At 45.2% G+C, this 12,206-nt stretch overlaps 1 protein-coding gene across 1 annotated transcript in view; it reads left to right on the top strand.

The window, feature by feature from the left end:
• PLVAP (plasmalemma vesicle associated protein) overlaps window positions 1–12,206 on the top strand; it is a 72,282-nt gene that overhangs the window by 21,750 nt on the left and 38,326 nt on the right. The window contains exon 2 of the mRNA XM_073592254.1: window positions 9,407–9,470. Within this exon, the coding sequence (XP_073448355.1) occupies window positions 9,407–9,470 (64 nt within the window). The remainder of the gene's footprint in view (window positions 1–9,406; window positions 9,471–12,206) is intronic.

The raw sequence follows: 12,206 nt of genomic DNA, 5'->3' as shown, positions 1-12,206 counted from the left end.
CCACTAATGCCCCCAATACTACCCTCTGGAATATGTTCAGTGCTGACTATCTCTACCTCTGGGCCCTCCCCCTTCGCCTAGTTTAAAAACCCCTCTAACTTTTTGGCCATCTTTACTCCCAGCTGATCTGCACCCTACTCATTTAGGTGCAGTCTGTCCTTTCTATAGTACTGGTGATAGACTGAGAAGTCGGCCCAGTCCTCCAGGAACCCAAAGCCCTCCTTACTACACCAGCTCTTCAGCCACTTGTTTACTTCCCTAATCTCCCTCTGCCTTTCTGGTGTGGCTCGATGTACCGGTAGTATTCCTGAGAATACTACCTTGGAGGTCCTTTTCCTCAATTTAGCTCCCAAGTCCCTAAAATTGTTCTTTAGGACACTCCATCTGCCTCAGACTTTGTCATTGGTGCCAACGTGTCTCCCCCAGCCCCTCCCAGTAATCTGTCAACCAGATCCATGATGTACCAAAGACGAGCGCCCGGTAGACAACATACAGTTTGGCGCTTCAGGTCTTTGTTACAGATTGCCCTCTCTGTCCTTCTAAGAATTGAGTCCCCTACCACCAGAATCTGTCTTACCTTTCCCTTCGCTCCCCCCCCCCACTCTCACTGGAGGAATTCTTCCCCCGACAGCTAGGAGAGTTCCTCAGCTCCAGCAGTGCTGGTCCCTGACTGGTTTCACCAATGTCACTCAATGGAGCGTACTTATTGGGATGCTCCAGCCCTGGATCGGCCTCCCTGGCACTTCCCCCTCTACCCTTCCTGACTGTCACCCATCTACTCTTTCCTAGTGCCTGTACCTCTTTGTCTCCACCTGCCTCTGTGCTGGCCTCTACCGGCACCTGCCGTGTACAATCCTGGCTCTCCTTTAGTATGGAGGGACCTCTCAGTGCTGACAGTTGCTTCCCCAGATTCAGAACCTGGGCTTCCAGGGAAACAATGTGCTTACATTTTGCACAGCAGTATTCGCCCTCGATCGGATGATCAAGGAACGCATACATGCCGCAAGATGTACACCAAGTCGCATCTCCACACCCACCGGGCATTGTACCTACTAATTTAATGAGGATTGGGGATTATACCCTGTCCAAATTAACTAATAACTAGCTTCCTGACACTAACATGGTCCCCTCAATGAACTGTAGCTTCCCAGTGCCGGCAGCCCCAGACCATGACACTCCCACCACCATGCTTGACTGTAGGCAAGACACACTTGTCTTTGTACTCCTCACCTGGTTGCCTCCACACACGTTTGACACCATCTGAACCAAAAAGGTTTATCTTGGTCTCATCAGACCACGGGACATGGTTCCAGTAATCCATGTCCTTAGTCTGCTTGTCTTCAGCAAACTGTTTGCGGGCTTTCTTGTGCATCATCTTTAGAACTTTAGAAGAGGCTTCCTTCTGGGACGACAGCCATATAGGCCAATTTGATGCAGTGTGTGGCGTATGGTCTGAGCACTGACAGGTAGACCCCCCAACCCCTTCAACCTCTGCAACAATGCTGGCAGCACTGATACGTCTATTTCCCAAAGACAACCTCTGGATATGACGCTGGGCGTGTGCACTCAACTTCTTTGGTCGACCATGGCGAGGCCTGTCCTGCGTGGTTTCTGTCCTGTTAAACCGCTGTATAGTCTTCGCCACTGTGCTGCAGCTCAGTTTCAGGGTCTTGGCAATCTTCTTATAGCCTAGGCCATCTTTGTGTAGAGCAAATATTCTTTTTTTCAGATCCTCAAAGAGTTCTTTGCCATGAGGTGCCATGTTGAACGAGTGACCAGTATGAGAGAGTGAGAGCGATAACACCAAATTTAACCCACCTGCTCCCCATTCACACCTGAGACCTTGTAACACTAACGAGTCACATGCCACGGCGGAGGGAAAATGGCTAATTGGGCCCAATTTGGACATTTTCACTTAGGGGTGTACTCACTTTTGTTGCCAGCAGTTTAAACATTAATGGCTGTGTTTTGAGGTCTTTTGAGGGGACAGCAAATTTACACTGTTATACAAGCTGTGTACTCACTACTTTACATTGTAGCAAAGAGTAATTTCTTCAGTGTCGTCACATGAAAAGATATAATAAAATATCTACAAAAATGTGATGGTGTACTCACTTTTGTGAGATATTGTATATTATGTACATTTAGGAAAGAATCCAGGCCTTTTTTTTAAAGCAATCTACTGAGCTGGCCAGAACCATCTCTGGAGGGAGTCTATTCCAAATTTTCTCAGCTCTTACTGTGAAGAAACCTTTCCATATTTTGAAATTAAATCTTTTTTCCTCTAAATGTAAAGAATGCCCCCTTGTCCTCTGTGATGACCTTAAAGTGAATAACTCAACACCAAGTTCACTATATGGACCACTTATGTATTTGTACATGTTGATCATATCCCCCTTAATCTCCTCTTCTCAAGAGAGAATAAATTAAGTTCCTCTAATCTTTCCTCATAGCTGAGCTCCTCCATGCCTCTTATCAGTTTGGTTGCCCTTCTCTGAACTTTCGCCAGTTCCCCGATATCCTTTTTGAGAACTAGTGCCCAAAACTGAACTGCATATTCCAGATGAGGTCTTACTAATGTTTTGAACAGAGGCAAAATTACATCTCACTCTCTGAAGTCCATACCGCTCTTAATACAAGAAAGGACTTTGCTTGCTTTGGAAACTGCAGTTTGGCATTGCATGCTATTATTGAGCTTATGATCTACCAAAAACCCCAGATCCTTCTCCACTTATGGATTCCCCCAGTTGCACTCCCTCTAGTATGTATGATGCATGTATATTCTTAGCCCCCAAGTGCATAACTTTACATTTATCTACATTAAACCTTTTTTGCCAATTAGTTGCCCAATTAGACAGTGCATTGAGGTAAACTTGTAAATTGGAGACATCCTGTAAGGATGTTATTCCACTGCATAGCTTAGTGTCATCTGCAAAGACAGAAATTTTACTTTTAATCCCGGACCCTTTATCATTTATAAAGATATTAAAAGGTAAGGGTCCCAACACTGAACCTTGGGGTACACCACTGATAACCTTAGACCATTCAGAGTAAGAATCATTAACCACTACTCTCTGAATTTGTTTTTTAGACAGTCTTCTATCCGTTTACAAATTGATCTTTTCAAGCCTGTAGACTTTACATTACACATTAGCCGTGTGTGGGGAACTGTGTTAAACACTTTTGCAAAATCCAAGTACACCACGTCCACAGCCACCCTCTGTTCAAGGTTTTATCTTACCTCTTCATAAAAAGAAATCAGATTTCTTTGACAACTTCTGTCTTTCATGAATCCATGCTGTCTGTTGCTTAAAATATTTTTTTTCCAGCAAGAACTCGTCTATGTGGTCTTTTATTAAACTCTCCAGTATCTTCCAGACTATAGAAGTTAAACTAACAGGTCTATAAAATGTTAGATATGTTTATCCAAGTAAAATGTAATGAAAAATATGAACATTAACTCGTAAATCCATTAAAATATTTATGTTGGGTCACTAAACACAACCTAAAATGAATTTTAATTAAACAAAAATATAAGAAATCATCTCACAGAGACCTTTGTCACTTTGAAACTGTTAATTGTGAATAGTAGACATGAAAAGCAGACACCTAAATGTATTTGCATATACCATCACATCACTTAGAGAGAACCCAGAGAGCCCCAAAGCCCAGGTAACTCATATAGATACCTGCTACCTCTCATGTAGATACTAGCTTTCTGAACCTGAGCTTGGGCATCCTCACTATTGGTCCATGGATACAATAGACAATCTTACTGAATTGGAGTTAATATTTACTTAATTGAGCACTGTGGGACCATTCACAAAGCGCAGCGCGACTCACGCATGCACAGTGGGAAAACGGCTCTGAAGCCGCTAGGCTTTACTGCCGGTTTCCCTAACTTCAGATTCTGGCTCCTGGACCCAAAATCAATTGCAGAATCGGCTGGGGTGCGGACATCGCTGGATTCCTGGACAGATAAGTGCCCTTATATGAAAAGTCAGCAGCTACAATATTTGCAGCTGCTTACTTTACCATTTCAATACAGGGCACTTATACACCTTCCTGCCCAGACAAATTTTCAGCTTTCAGCACTGTCGCATTTTGAATGACAATTGCAGGGTCATGCTACACTGTGCCCAAACTAAATTTTTATCATTTTGCTCCCACAAATAGAGCTTTCTTTTGGTGGTATTTGATAACCTCTGGGATTTTTATTTTCTGCTAAACAAATGAAAAAAAGATGGAAAATTTTGAAAAAAAAATGTTTTTTTGTGTTTCAGTTACAGAACTTTGTAAATAAGTACGTTTTCTCTTTCACTGATGGGGCTGCACTGACGGGCACTGATAAGGTGTCACTGATGGGCACCGATGAGGTGGCACTGATGAGGTGGCATTGATGGGCACTAATATGCGGCAGTGATAGGCGGCACTGATGGGCACTGATAGGTGGCACTGATATGCGGCACAGATGGGCACTGATAGGCGGCACGGATGGGCACTGATAGGCAGCACGGATGGGCACGGATAGGCGGCACAGATGGGCACTGATAGGCAGCACGGATGGGCACTGATAGGCGGCACAGTTGGGCACTGATAGGCGGCACGGATGGGCATGGATGGGCATTGATAGGTGGCACTGATGTACTGTAATGTATTGTACTGATAGATGCCAATCAGTGCCAAATAAAAACGCCTGCCAATCAGTGATGCCCATTGTGGGCACTGATTGGCATCCATTGTGGGCACTGATTGGCATCCCTGGTGGTCTAGGGTGGCATACCTGGTGGTGGGCATCCCTGGTGGTCTGGTGGCATCCCTGGTGGTCCAGTGTGGGCATCCTCAGGGGGGCTGAGCTCATAATCGATCAGCACAGACCCTCCCTGTCAGAGGAGCAGCCAATCGGCTCTCTACTCACGTCTGACAAACGCGAGTGAGGAAAAGCCATTTACCGGCTCTTCCTGTTTACACTGTGATCAGCCATGATTGGACACAGCTGATCACGTGGTAAAGAGTCTCCATCAGAGTCTCTTTACCTAGATCGGAGTTGCGGTGTGTCAGACAGACACAGCGCAACAACGATCACCGCGATGCGCGCCCCGCAGTGGCTTAATATCCTGAAGATGTCTTTTGACGTCTGGTCAGATTATTGAAACCACTTTGCCGCCATCATTTTGCTATATGGCGGGGGGCAAGTGGTTAAATGTTTCTGGAGGAGACTGGAGCTCCTCTTTAAGATGTATCTAGGGGAGGCTATTAGTCATGTAAAATTGGCATTAGAAGTTAAAGATCTTTGCCGCCAGATTTTGCAGGGTTCCATTAGTGGAAAACTGCTGAAGCATATTCAAGTAGCACATACCTTGGTTGATCAAGGCAGATTTTCACTTGGCGAAATACATCCCTTTGTTTAGGTCTGTTCTCAAATTAGCTTTGCCTGCTACATCTCATGGCCATGATGTTTTCATTCCACCCTTTAGTATGCCTCAGGTTCAGTCTTATATATGGTTGCTGGAAAATGGTACAGGTTCCTTTTTTTAAAGTACTCAGCTTGTTCACAACAGGTGCTGTTAGTTTGTGTTACTGATGTGCTTTTTTGCTAGTCATGCAAGAGAGCTGTAAATTAAACTTTGTTCAGCCTCTCCTCCGAGCCTGGTTAGAGGTACTATCCCCAGTTTCAGTTGCTTCACACCGATTCAGATCTTCCTCTAAACATCCGTTACCCTTAGCAACCACAGCTGCTACTGAGTGTTCCATACCTCCTGTATACCAATACCCTGCGTCCAATAATGGCAAAAAGAAAAATGTTTTTTCCTGCTCGTACAACTCTGCCACTATCCACTGCTGCCTCAACCTACATTCAGCCAGTTCCTGATACCATGATGCCTGCTGATGGGGTCCAGTCTGCTTCCATGCTACCTGCTGATAGGGTCTAGTCTGCTTCCATGCTACCTGCTGATAGGGTCTAGTCTGCTTACATGCTACCTGCTGATAGGGTCTAGTCTGCTTCCATGCTACCTGCTGATGGGGTCCAGTCTGCTTCCATGCTGCCTGCTAATGGTATCCTGTCTGCTTCCATGCTACCTGCTGATGTGGTCCAGTCTGCTTCCATGCTGCCTGCTGATGAGTCTGAAGCTTTCGAGTTTCTATTGTCACGTGGTTTGCAAAGGCTATAAAAATGCACAGATCAATGTAAAAATGACTCTGGCAGGGAAGGGGTTAACACTGGGGAGCAATCAAGGGGTTAAGTGTGTTCCCTGGGTGTGTTCTAAATGTAAGAGGGATGGGCTCACTGGGACATGACAGAGATCACTGTTCCCGATCACTGGGAACAGAAGATCTCTGACATGTCATTAGGATGAATGGGTAATTGCCTTGTTTACACTGCGATCACAGATCGCTGGCGGCCATCAGCGCCCGATTTCCTTCTTGCACAGACCGGTGTACACCTACGTCAGTTTGCGCAGGAGAGCCGGCGTGCCGCAGGATAAAGACGGCGGCTGGTCGGCAAGAGGTTAAATTAAATATTTAAGGTAGCCTTAGCTGATGTAATTTTTTTCATTTCCAATAATTTGTATTATTTTTTCCAATAGAAAAAAGAGGGTTATACAAAACATAGTGGGATTGACACATAAGTACAGTTGTCTCCCATACATATGTAGCAGTACCGCCATAGGGGCTGCTGAAAATTGTGGTATGTCTGTCACCCTGCCCAGCCCTGCATTTACACTCAGGCACTCCAAGACAAAAAGCAGTCCGAGAACTGTTTTTCTTTGTTTTCTCTTTTTTTGAGGGGTATAACTTGGATGGGGATGGGAGCTATGTGATGCCCAGCATAGATCAATATAACCGCACTTGGTTTGGGGACAACTATGTACACTCCCTGTACATACTCCTTCAGCTTCCTTCTGCACAAACTCATCACTCATGAAGCTCATCACTCCTCACTCCACCAGCACATCACTTGCTGCAGACTGTTACTCCTAGTCACCTCCAGCACTTCACTTGGTTCCCCAGGGACAGCTAGCATTGTTTGTTGGTTAGACCTGACACTGACTCAGTCAGGCCTCAGCAAATGCCCTTTGCAGGCTGGGACCTCGGGCCCCACAGTTGTAGCAGAAAAGTCCTTGTGCTAGCCACCCTATGTCTACTGACCCCAGTTAGCCCTCTTCAGGCCCTGCCAGCCCTCCTGGCTGCCGCTGTCTCTTTCCACTGCCCCTTCCACCACATTCCACACTTCTGGTTCTGCACCCATCTCAGACTGCAAGCTCCCAGTCCTCTCAGGCGTGCCTCCCCAGTCCTCCTGACTGTGCCTGAAGGTGGTCCTGATTGCACACGAGCCCAGGCCCAAGATCACCCCCCCAGACTGGAGAGCTCTCTCAAAGGCCCCAACAGCCTCCACACTCTCTCACTCCAGCTCTTCCACCCGACAACTCCTGCCCAGCTGGGCTGACCCTGGGTATTTAAGGAGGCCTGCCCCCTGCCAAACCAGGTTGGGGATAGGTCAGGGTTCCCTAAAACACCCCAGTCAGCTCCACCTCTCCTCCTCTCTTTCCAGAACTTTCTAGCAAACTCCTAGAAGGAAGAGGGATGTCTCAGTGATGCTGCCTGTGAGTCACCAGCTGCTAACCTGAGCCACTCCCAGTCCAGACCAGATCAAAACAAACAGGCCTGGCTGTCAGCCAGGCTTGCCTAAATGTACCTGTCATACAGAAATCCTACCTCTAGCACCTACCTACCTAGAAGGTACTACACATAGAAAGAACAAGAAATAAAGAAAACAGCATATAAAAGGGAAGAAAAAGCAAATGCAAGTCAAATTTCACAACTTAGGTGTTAGGCAATGACATACAAATCAAGGTATGCGACTTCAAATGTTAGAGCCCACAAAGACAATATCTACAGGCAAACAATGCAACAACGAATGGATAGGACCCTACTGGCCCCATTCAGTATATGTGAAAGAAACACTTTAAACATGCCCAGGTTGGGCAAACAGGGAAAATATCTCTAGATGAGGTTCCCCTAGCAGATGTTATTTTTTTTCCAAGTTTTCTGTTTTGTGTAATGATTGTGTAATGATTTTTTTGTGATGACACCCATCTAGACTATAGAGTTAGGCCCCTTAACAACTTCTTCATTCCCCTAATCATTTATTTTTTTATGTTACACCCTGCATCCTGCTACCCTTGTTCCTGATCCCTGTCCTGGTTTTCCCATTCCCTGCATCACTGGTATTCCCTGTGATCTGTGTTTGTCATCTTGTATATATTGTACATATTGTATTATAGTTAGATGGTTAGGCATTTTGTCCTTCGGTTAACTGTTCACTTATATCTTTGTGCCTACTGTTTGCTGGTGTTTGGATGCCTTTTGTTTTACTATTAATAACTTCCCCGCTGTCAGAATACACAGATCGGTGCTGAAGGATATAGCCTGCAGTGGATTTTTTCCAATAGGCTGGTTGAACAGAAGTCAGTCGATAGATCGACTTCCGTTCCATCAATGTGGACATACATGGATTGAAATTTGGCCAGTTCAGCAGGCAATTTCGATCCATCTATTGCCAGCTTTAGATTTTGTCAACCAAACCCAGAAATTAGCAGCCACAGTCAGAAATTTCACTGTTGATCTTCAAATCAATGTGAACCCTAGACAGTCACATAGGATGGTTTGATGTGGGCATTTTATAAATCTTACTTGCTGACAAGTCTAATGCCCCGTACACACGGTCGGATTTTCCGACGGAAAATGTGTGATAGGACCTTGTTGTCGGAAATTCCCACCGTGTGTGGGCTCCATCACACATTTTCCATCGGATTTTACGACACACAAAGTTTGAGAGCAGGCTATAAAATTTTCCGACAACAAAATCCGTTGTCAGAAGATCGTGTGTACACAAATCTGAAGCACAAAGTGCCACGCATGCTCAGAATAAATAAGGAGATGAAAGCTATTGGCTACTGCCCCGTTTATAGTCCCGACGTACGTGTTTTACGTCACCACGTTCAGAATGATCGGATTTTCCGACAACTTTGTGTGACCGTGTGTATGCAAGACAAGTTTGAGCCAACATCCGTCAGAAAAAATCCTAGGATTTTGTTGTCGGAATGTCCGATCAATGTCCGACCGTGTGTACGGGGCATTATATATTTTAGCTATAAAAGTTCTTTAGTATTTCAAACATAATGTGAATGGCTACTCTACTGTTGTCTATATTTGAATGATGTTAATGCTTTTTGTGCCTTGTCAAATGTTAATTCTTAATAAAAAACAATTGAAAGAAGTGGGCATTTTATGTTTTTAATGGACCAGATTCATTGTGGTGATTGATAAATATAACCATAAAAAATTCAGCTATAGACTACATGAATTTTGATATCTTTTTTTCTTCTTAATTTTATTTTAGCCACTAATACCGACCTGCAACCATTTACAAACTGCCATGGACAATCTGAACATGACCTGCATTTGTGAGTTCTATTTTTAAATATAAATGCTCTCTATGACTAATTAACATTTTACGAGTTTCATCAGCTCAAAATATTACAAAATGTTTTTTGGGTTTATTTTAGCTATCAACAAGAATCTTTCAAGTCTGACACTCCACTGTTCATGGAATTAGGCTCAAGCATTCTCCCCCAAACCATTGGCTAGTACTTGGGGGAGGGGGAAAGCGACCCTTCCATTGATCTTAACATTTAGCATATACCGTATTTATCGGCGTATAACACGCACCCCAAGTTTAGGAGGGAATTATAAGGAAAAAAATGTTTTAAGGAAAAAAACTTACATTTAAATGCCCATCAATGCAGCCTTGCACAGCGCCCATCTGCATGCTTGTCCAGTGTCATTTGCAGCCTTGGTGTCATTTGCAGCCTTGGTGTCATTTGCAGCCTTGGTGTCATTTGCAGCCTTGCAGTCATTTGCAGCCCTGCAGTCAGCAGCCTTGGTGTCATTTGCAGCCTTATCAGTGTCCCATTTGCAGCCTTGCAGCTTTGTCAGTGCCGATCTGCAGCTTTCCTGTGTCCATTTGCAGCCTTGCCCATGGCGGCAGTTAAACTGCAGTGACTTGTCAGTGTCACTGCAGTTTGAAAATGGCGCCGCCGGCCCCGAGATACACAGAGCCGGTCCTCGGCTCTTCTCGGCGGCTCTCGGTCACTTTCGGCCACTTTCGGCTCCACTCGTAGTCCCGCCCGGGATGGGCGTGACTGTGAACGGAGCTAACCGAACCTAGCTGAGTACACTCGGCTATCTGTATATGGGCGGCGCTCGAGCAGAGCCGAAAGTGGCCGAGAAGAGCCGAGGACCGGCTCTGTGTATTTCGGCGCCGGTGGCGCTATTTTCAAATCAGCGGCCGGCGATCGCTCCGCTCAGTCAGCGGGGGATCGCAGTGGATAGGCGTATAACACGCACACTTGATTTTCCCCTGATAAGGGGAAAAAGGTGCGTGTTATACGCCGATAAATACAGTAATTCCCAGCTATCCTAGAAACTACAATTTAAAAAAGACCCACAAACAGAGAAGAAGGGGGAGTTTTGGTTGTGATGTCTGGTCCCTGGAAGCTGTTTTTTTTTTTACTGGTCCTCAACTGGTTTTACCACCACCCCTCTTGCCAGTGTCATCACATACTGTACAATTCCACCTCTACATAGCTGCCAAATGTCCCAGATCCTATGGTAAAGTTCCAAAGTTTTGAACACCGTTCCATAGTGTCTGTTTTCTGCAGGATTTGCTCTACCACTGCTTGTCCTGGGCTTCCTCACTTTTCTACTCTGAATTACCCGTTCCTCCATTTCAATTGCACTCATTCTAGGAATTCCTCTACTTCACCTTTGAATGCCATCATCCTTCGCTCTATTACTGCTCATTTGGGGATTCTCTCCAACTCTCCCTGTGATTCAACCTACCTATCCCCTGCACCTTTGTTCTAATGCTGCTCACCCTCCAGTTTTAGCCCCTCCCTTCAAACCCTGTTCTCTTTTTTACTCATATTGCTTGCACTACTCTTCTGCTCTTCTTCTACAGATGTCACTTCCTTTCACCCTAATCATTCAACAATGTCTTATCCACCACACTCATTGTCACATACAGTGATCAACTCCCTGTGTTTAGTGTACAGACAGTAGATTGCTCCAGCAGCACCCACAACAGGACAGTGCTGACTGTATGTAGCACAGGCTACTACAGTGAATTTCAGTAACTCCAGTGGCCCCCCCATGTGACAAATGGATAATTACATGTAACAAAGCTGGCCCAGTGTAAGTTTGAAAAATAGATAATTTCTGGAGTTCAGCTTTAAAGGGTAACGTCACTTTCATGGGGAAAAAAAATCAAGAAATAAAAAAAAAAATGTACAGTGTATACAATTGCAACATATTGTAATTGGATGTTATTAAAAATTACCTTTCCTTTTCAATTTGCAGTGCTGTAATTTTCTGTAAAATGCAATGCAATATAGCTACTTGGAGGCATTCTGTAAACAGATGGTGTACAGAGTGTTCCCCCCCCCCCCCCCCCGAAATGTCATTTCCTGCTTGAGTGATAGGCTTTCGGATTTTCCCAGAAGTCTGCACTAAAATATAAGTCCGATTTTTGGCATCCCCTGCAACAAAAATGTAAATTTTGGTGAGATACTGCCAAAGGGAAATCATGTCTAAAGGGATGCAGACCTTGCAAATTTCCTCCATTAGAGCCCTGCATGTAGAGCAACTGATTGATAATTATAAAACCACTCCCATACAGATTCACTGTGCACATGGACACAAACAGTTATTTGTTCAAAATAACAAAAGGTAGGACTCTGCAGTAAAATTTGTTAAAATCCTTGCTTTGTACACATATCACCGAGAGGGAAATGTTTTTTTCTCAACAAAAGTAAAGTTACCCTTTAACTGCTTGCCGCCCGCCCACCATCAAATGATGGCAGGGCGGTGCGGCTCTCGTTCTGGGACGCCGTCATATGGCGTTCCAGAGCGGCCGCTATCGTGCGCCCTCGGGGGCGCGGAGCGCGGCGATCGCGGCCACACTGTGTTGCCAGGACACGGTGTAACCCCGATCTCTGTAAAGAGCCGCATCCGCGGCTCTTTAACCATGTGATCGGCTGTATCCAATCACAGCCGGTCACATGTAAACAAGGAAGTGCCGGTAATCGGCTCTCCTCGCCTCACAATGACAGAGTGTGAGGAGAGGAGAGAAGATCAGCGGC

Source organism: Aquarana catesbeiana, linkage group LG01 (assembly GCF_042186555.1).
Source record: "Aquarana catesbeiana isolate 2022-GZ linkage group LG01, ASM4218655v1, whole genome shotgun sequence".
NCBI classification, from domain to species: Eukaryota; Metazoa; Chordata; class Amphibia; order Anura; family Ranidae; genus Aquarana; species Aquarana catesbeiana.
This window is presented reverse-complemented; position numbering and strand designations above follow the sequence as displayed.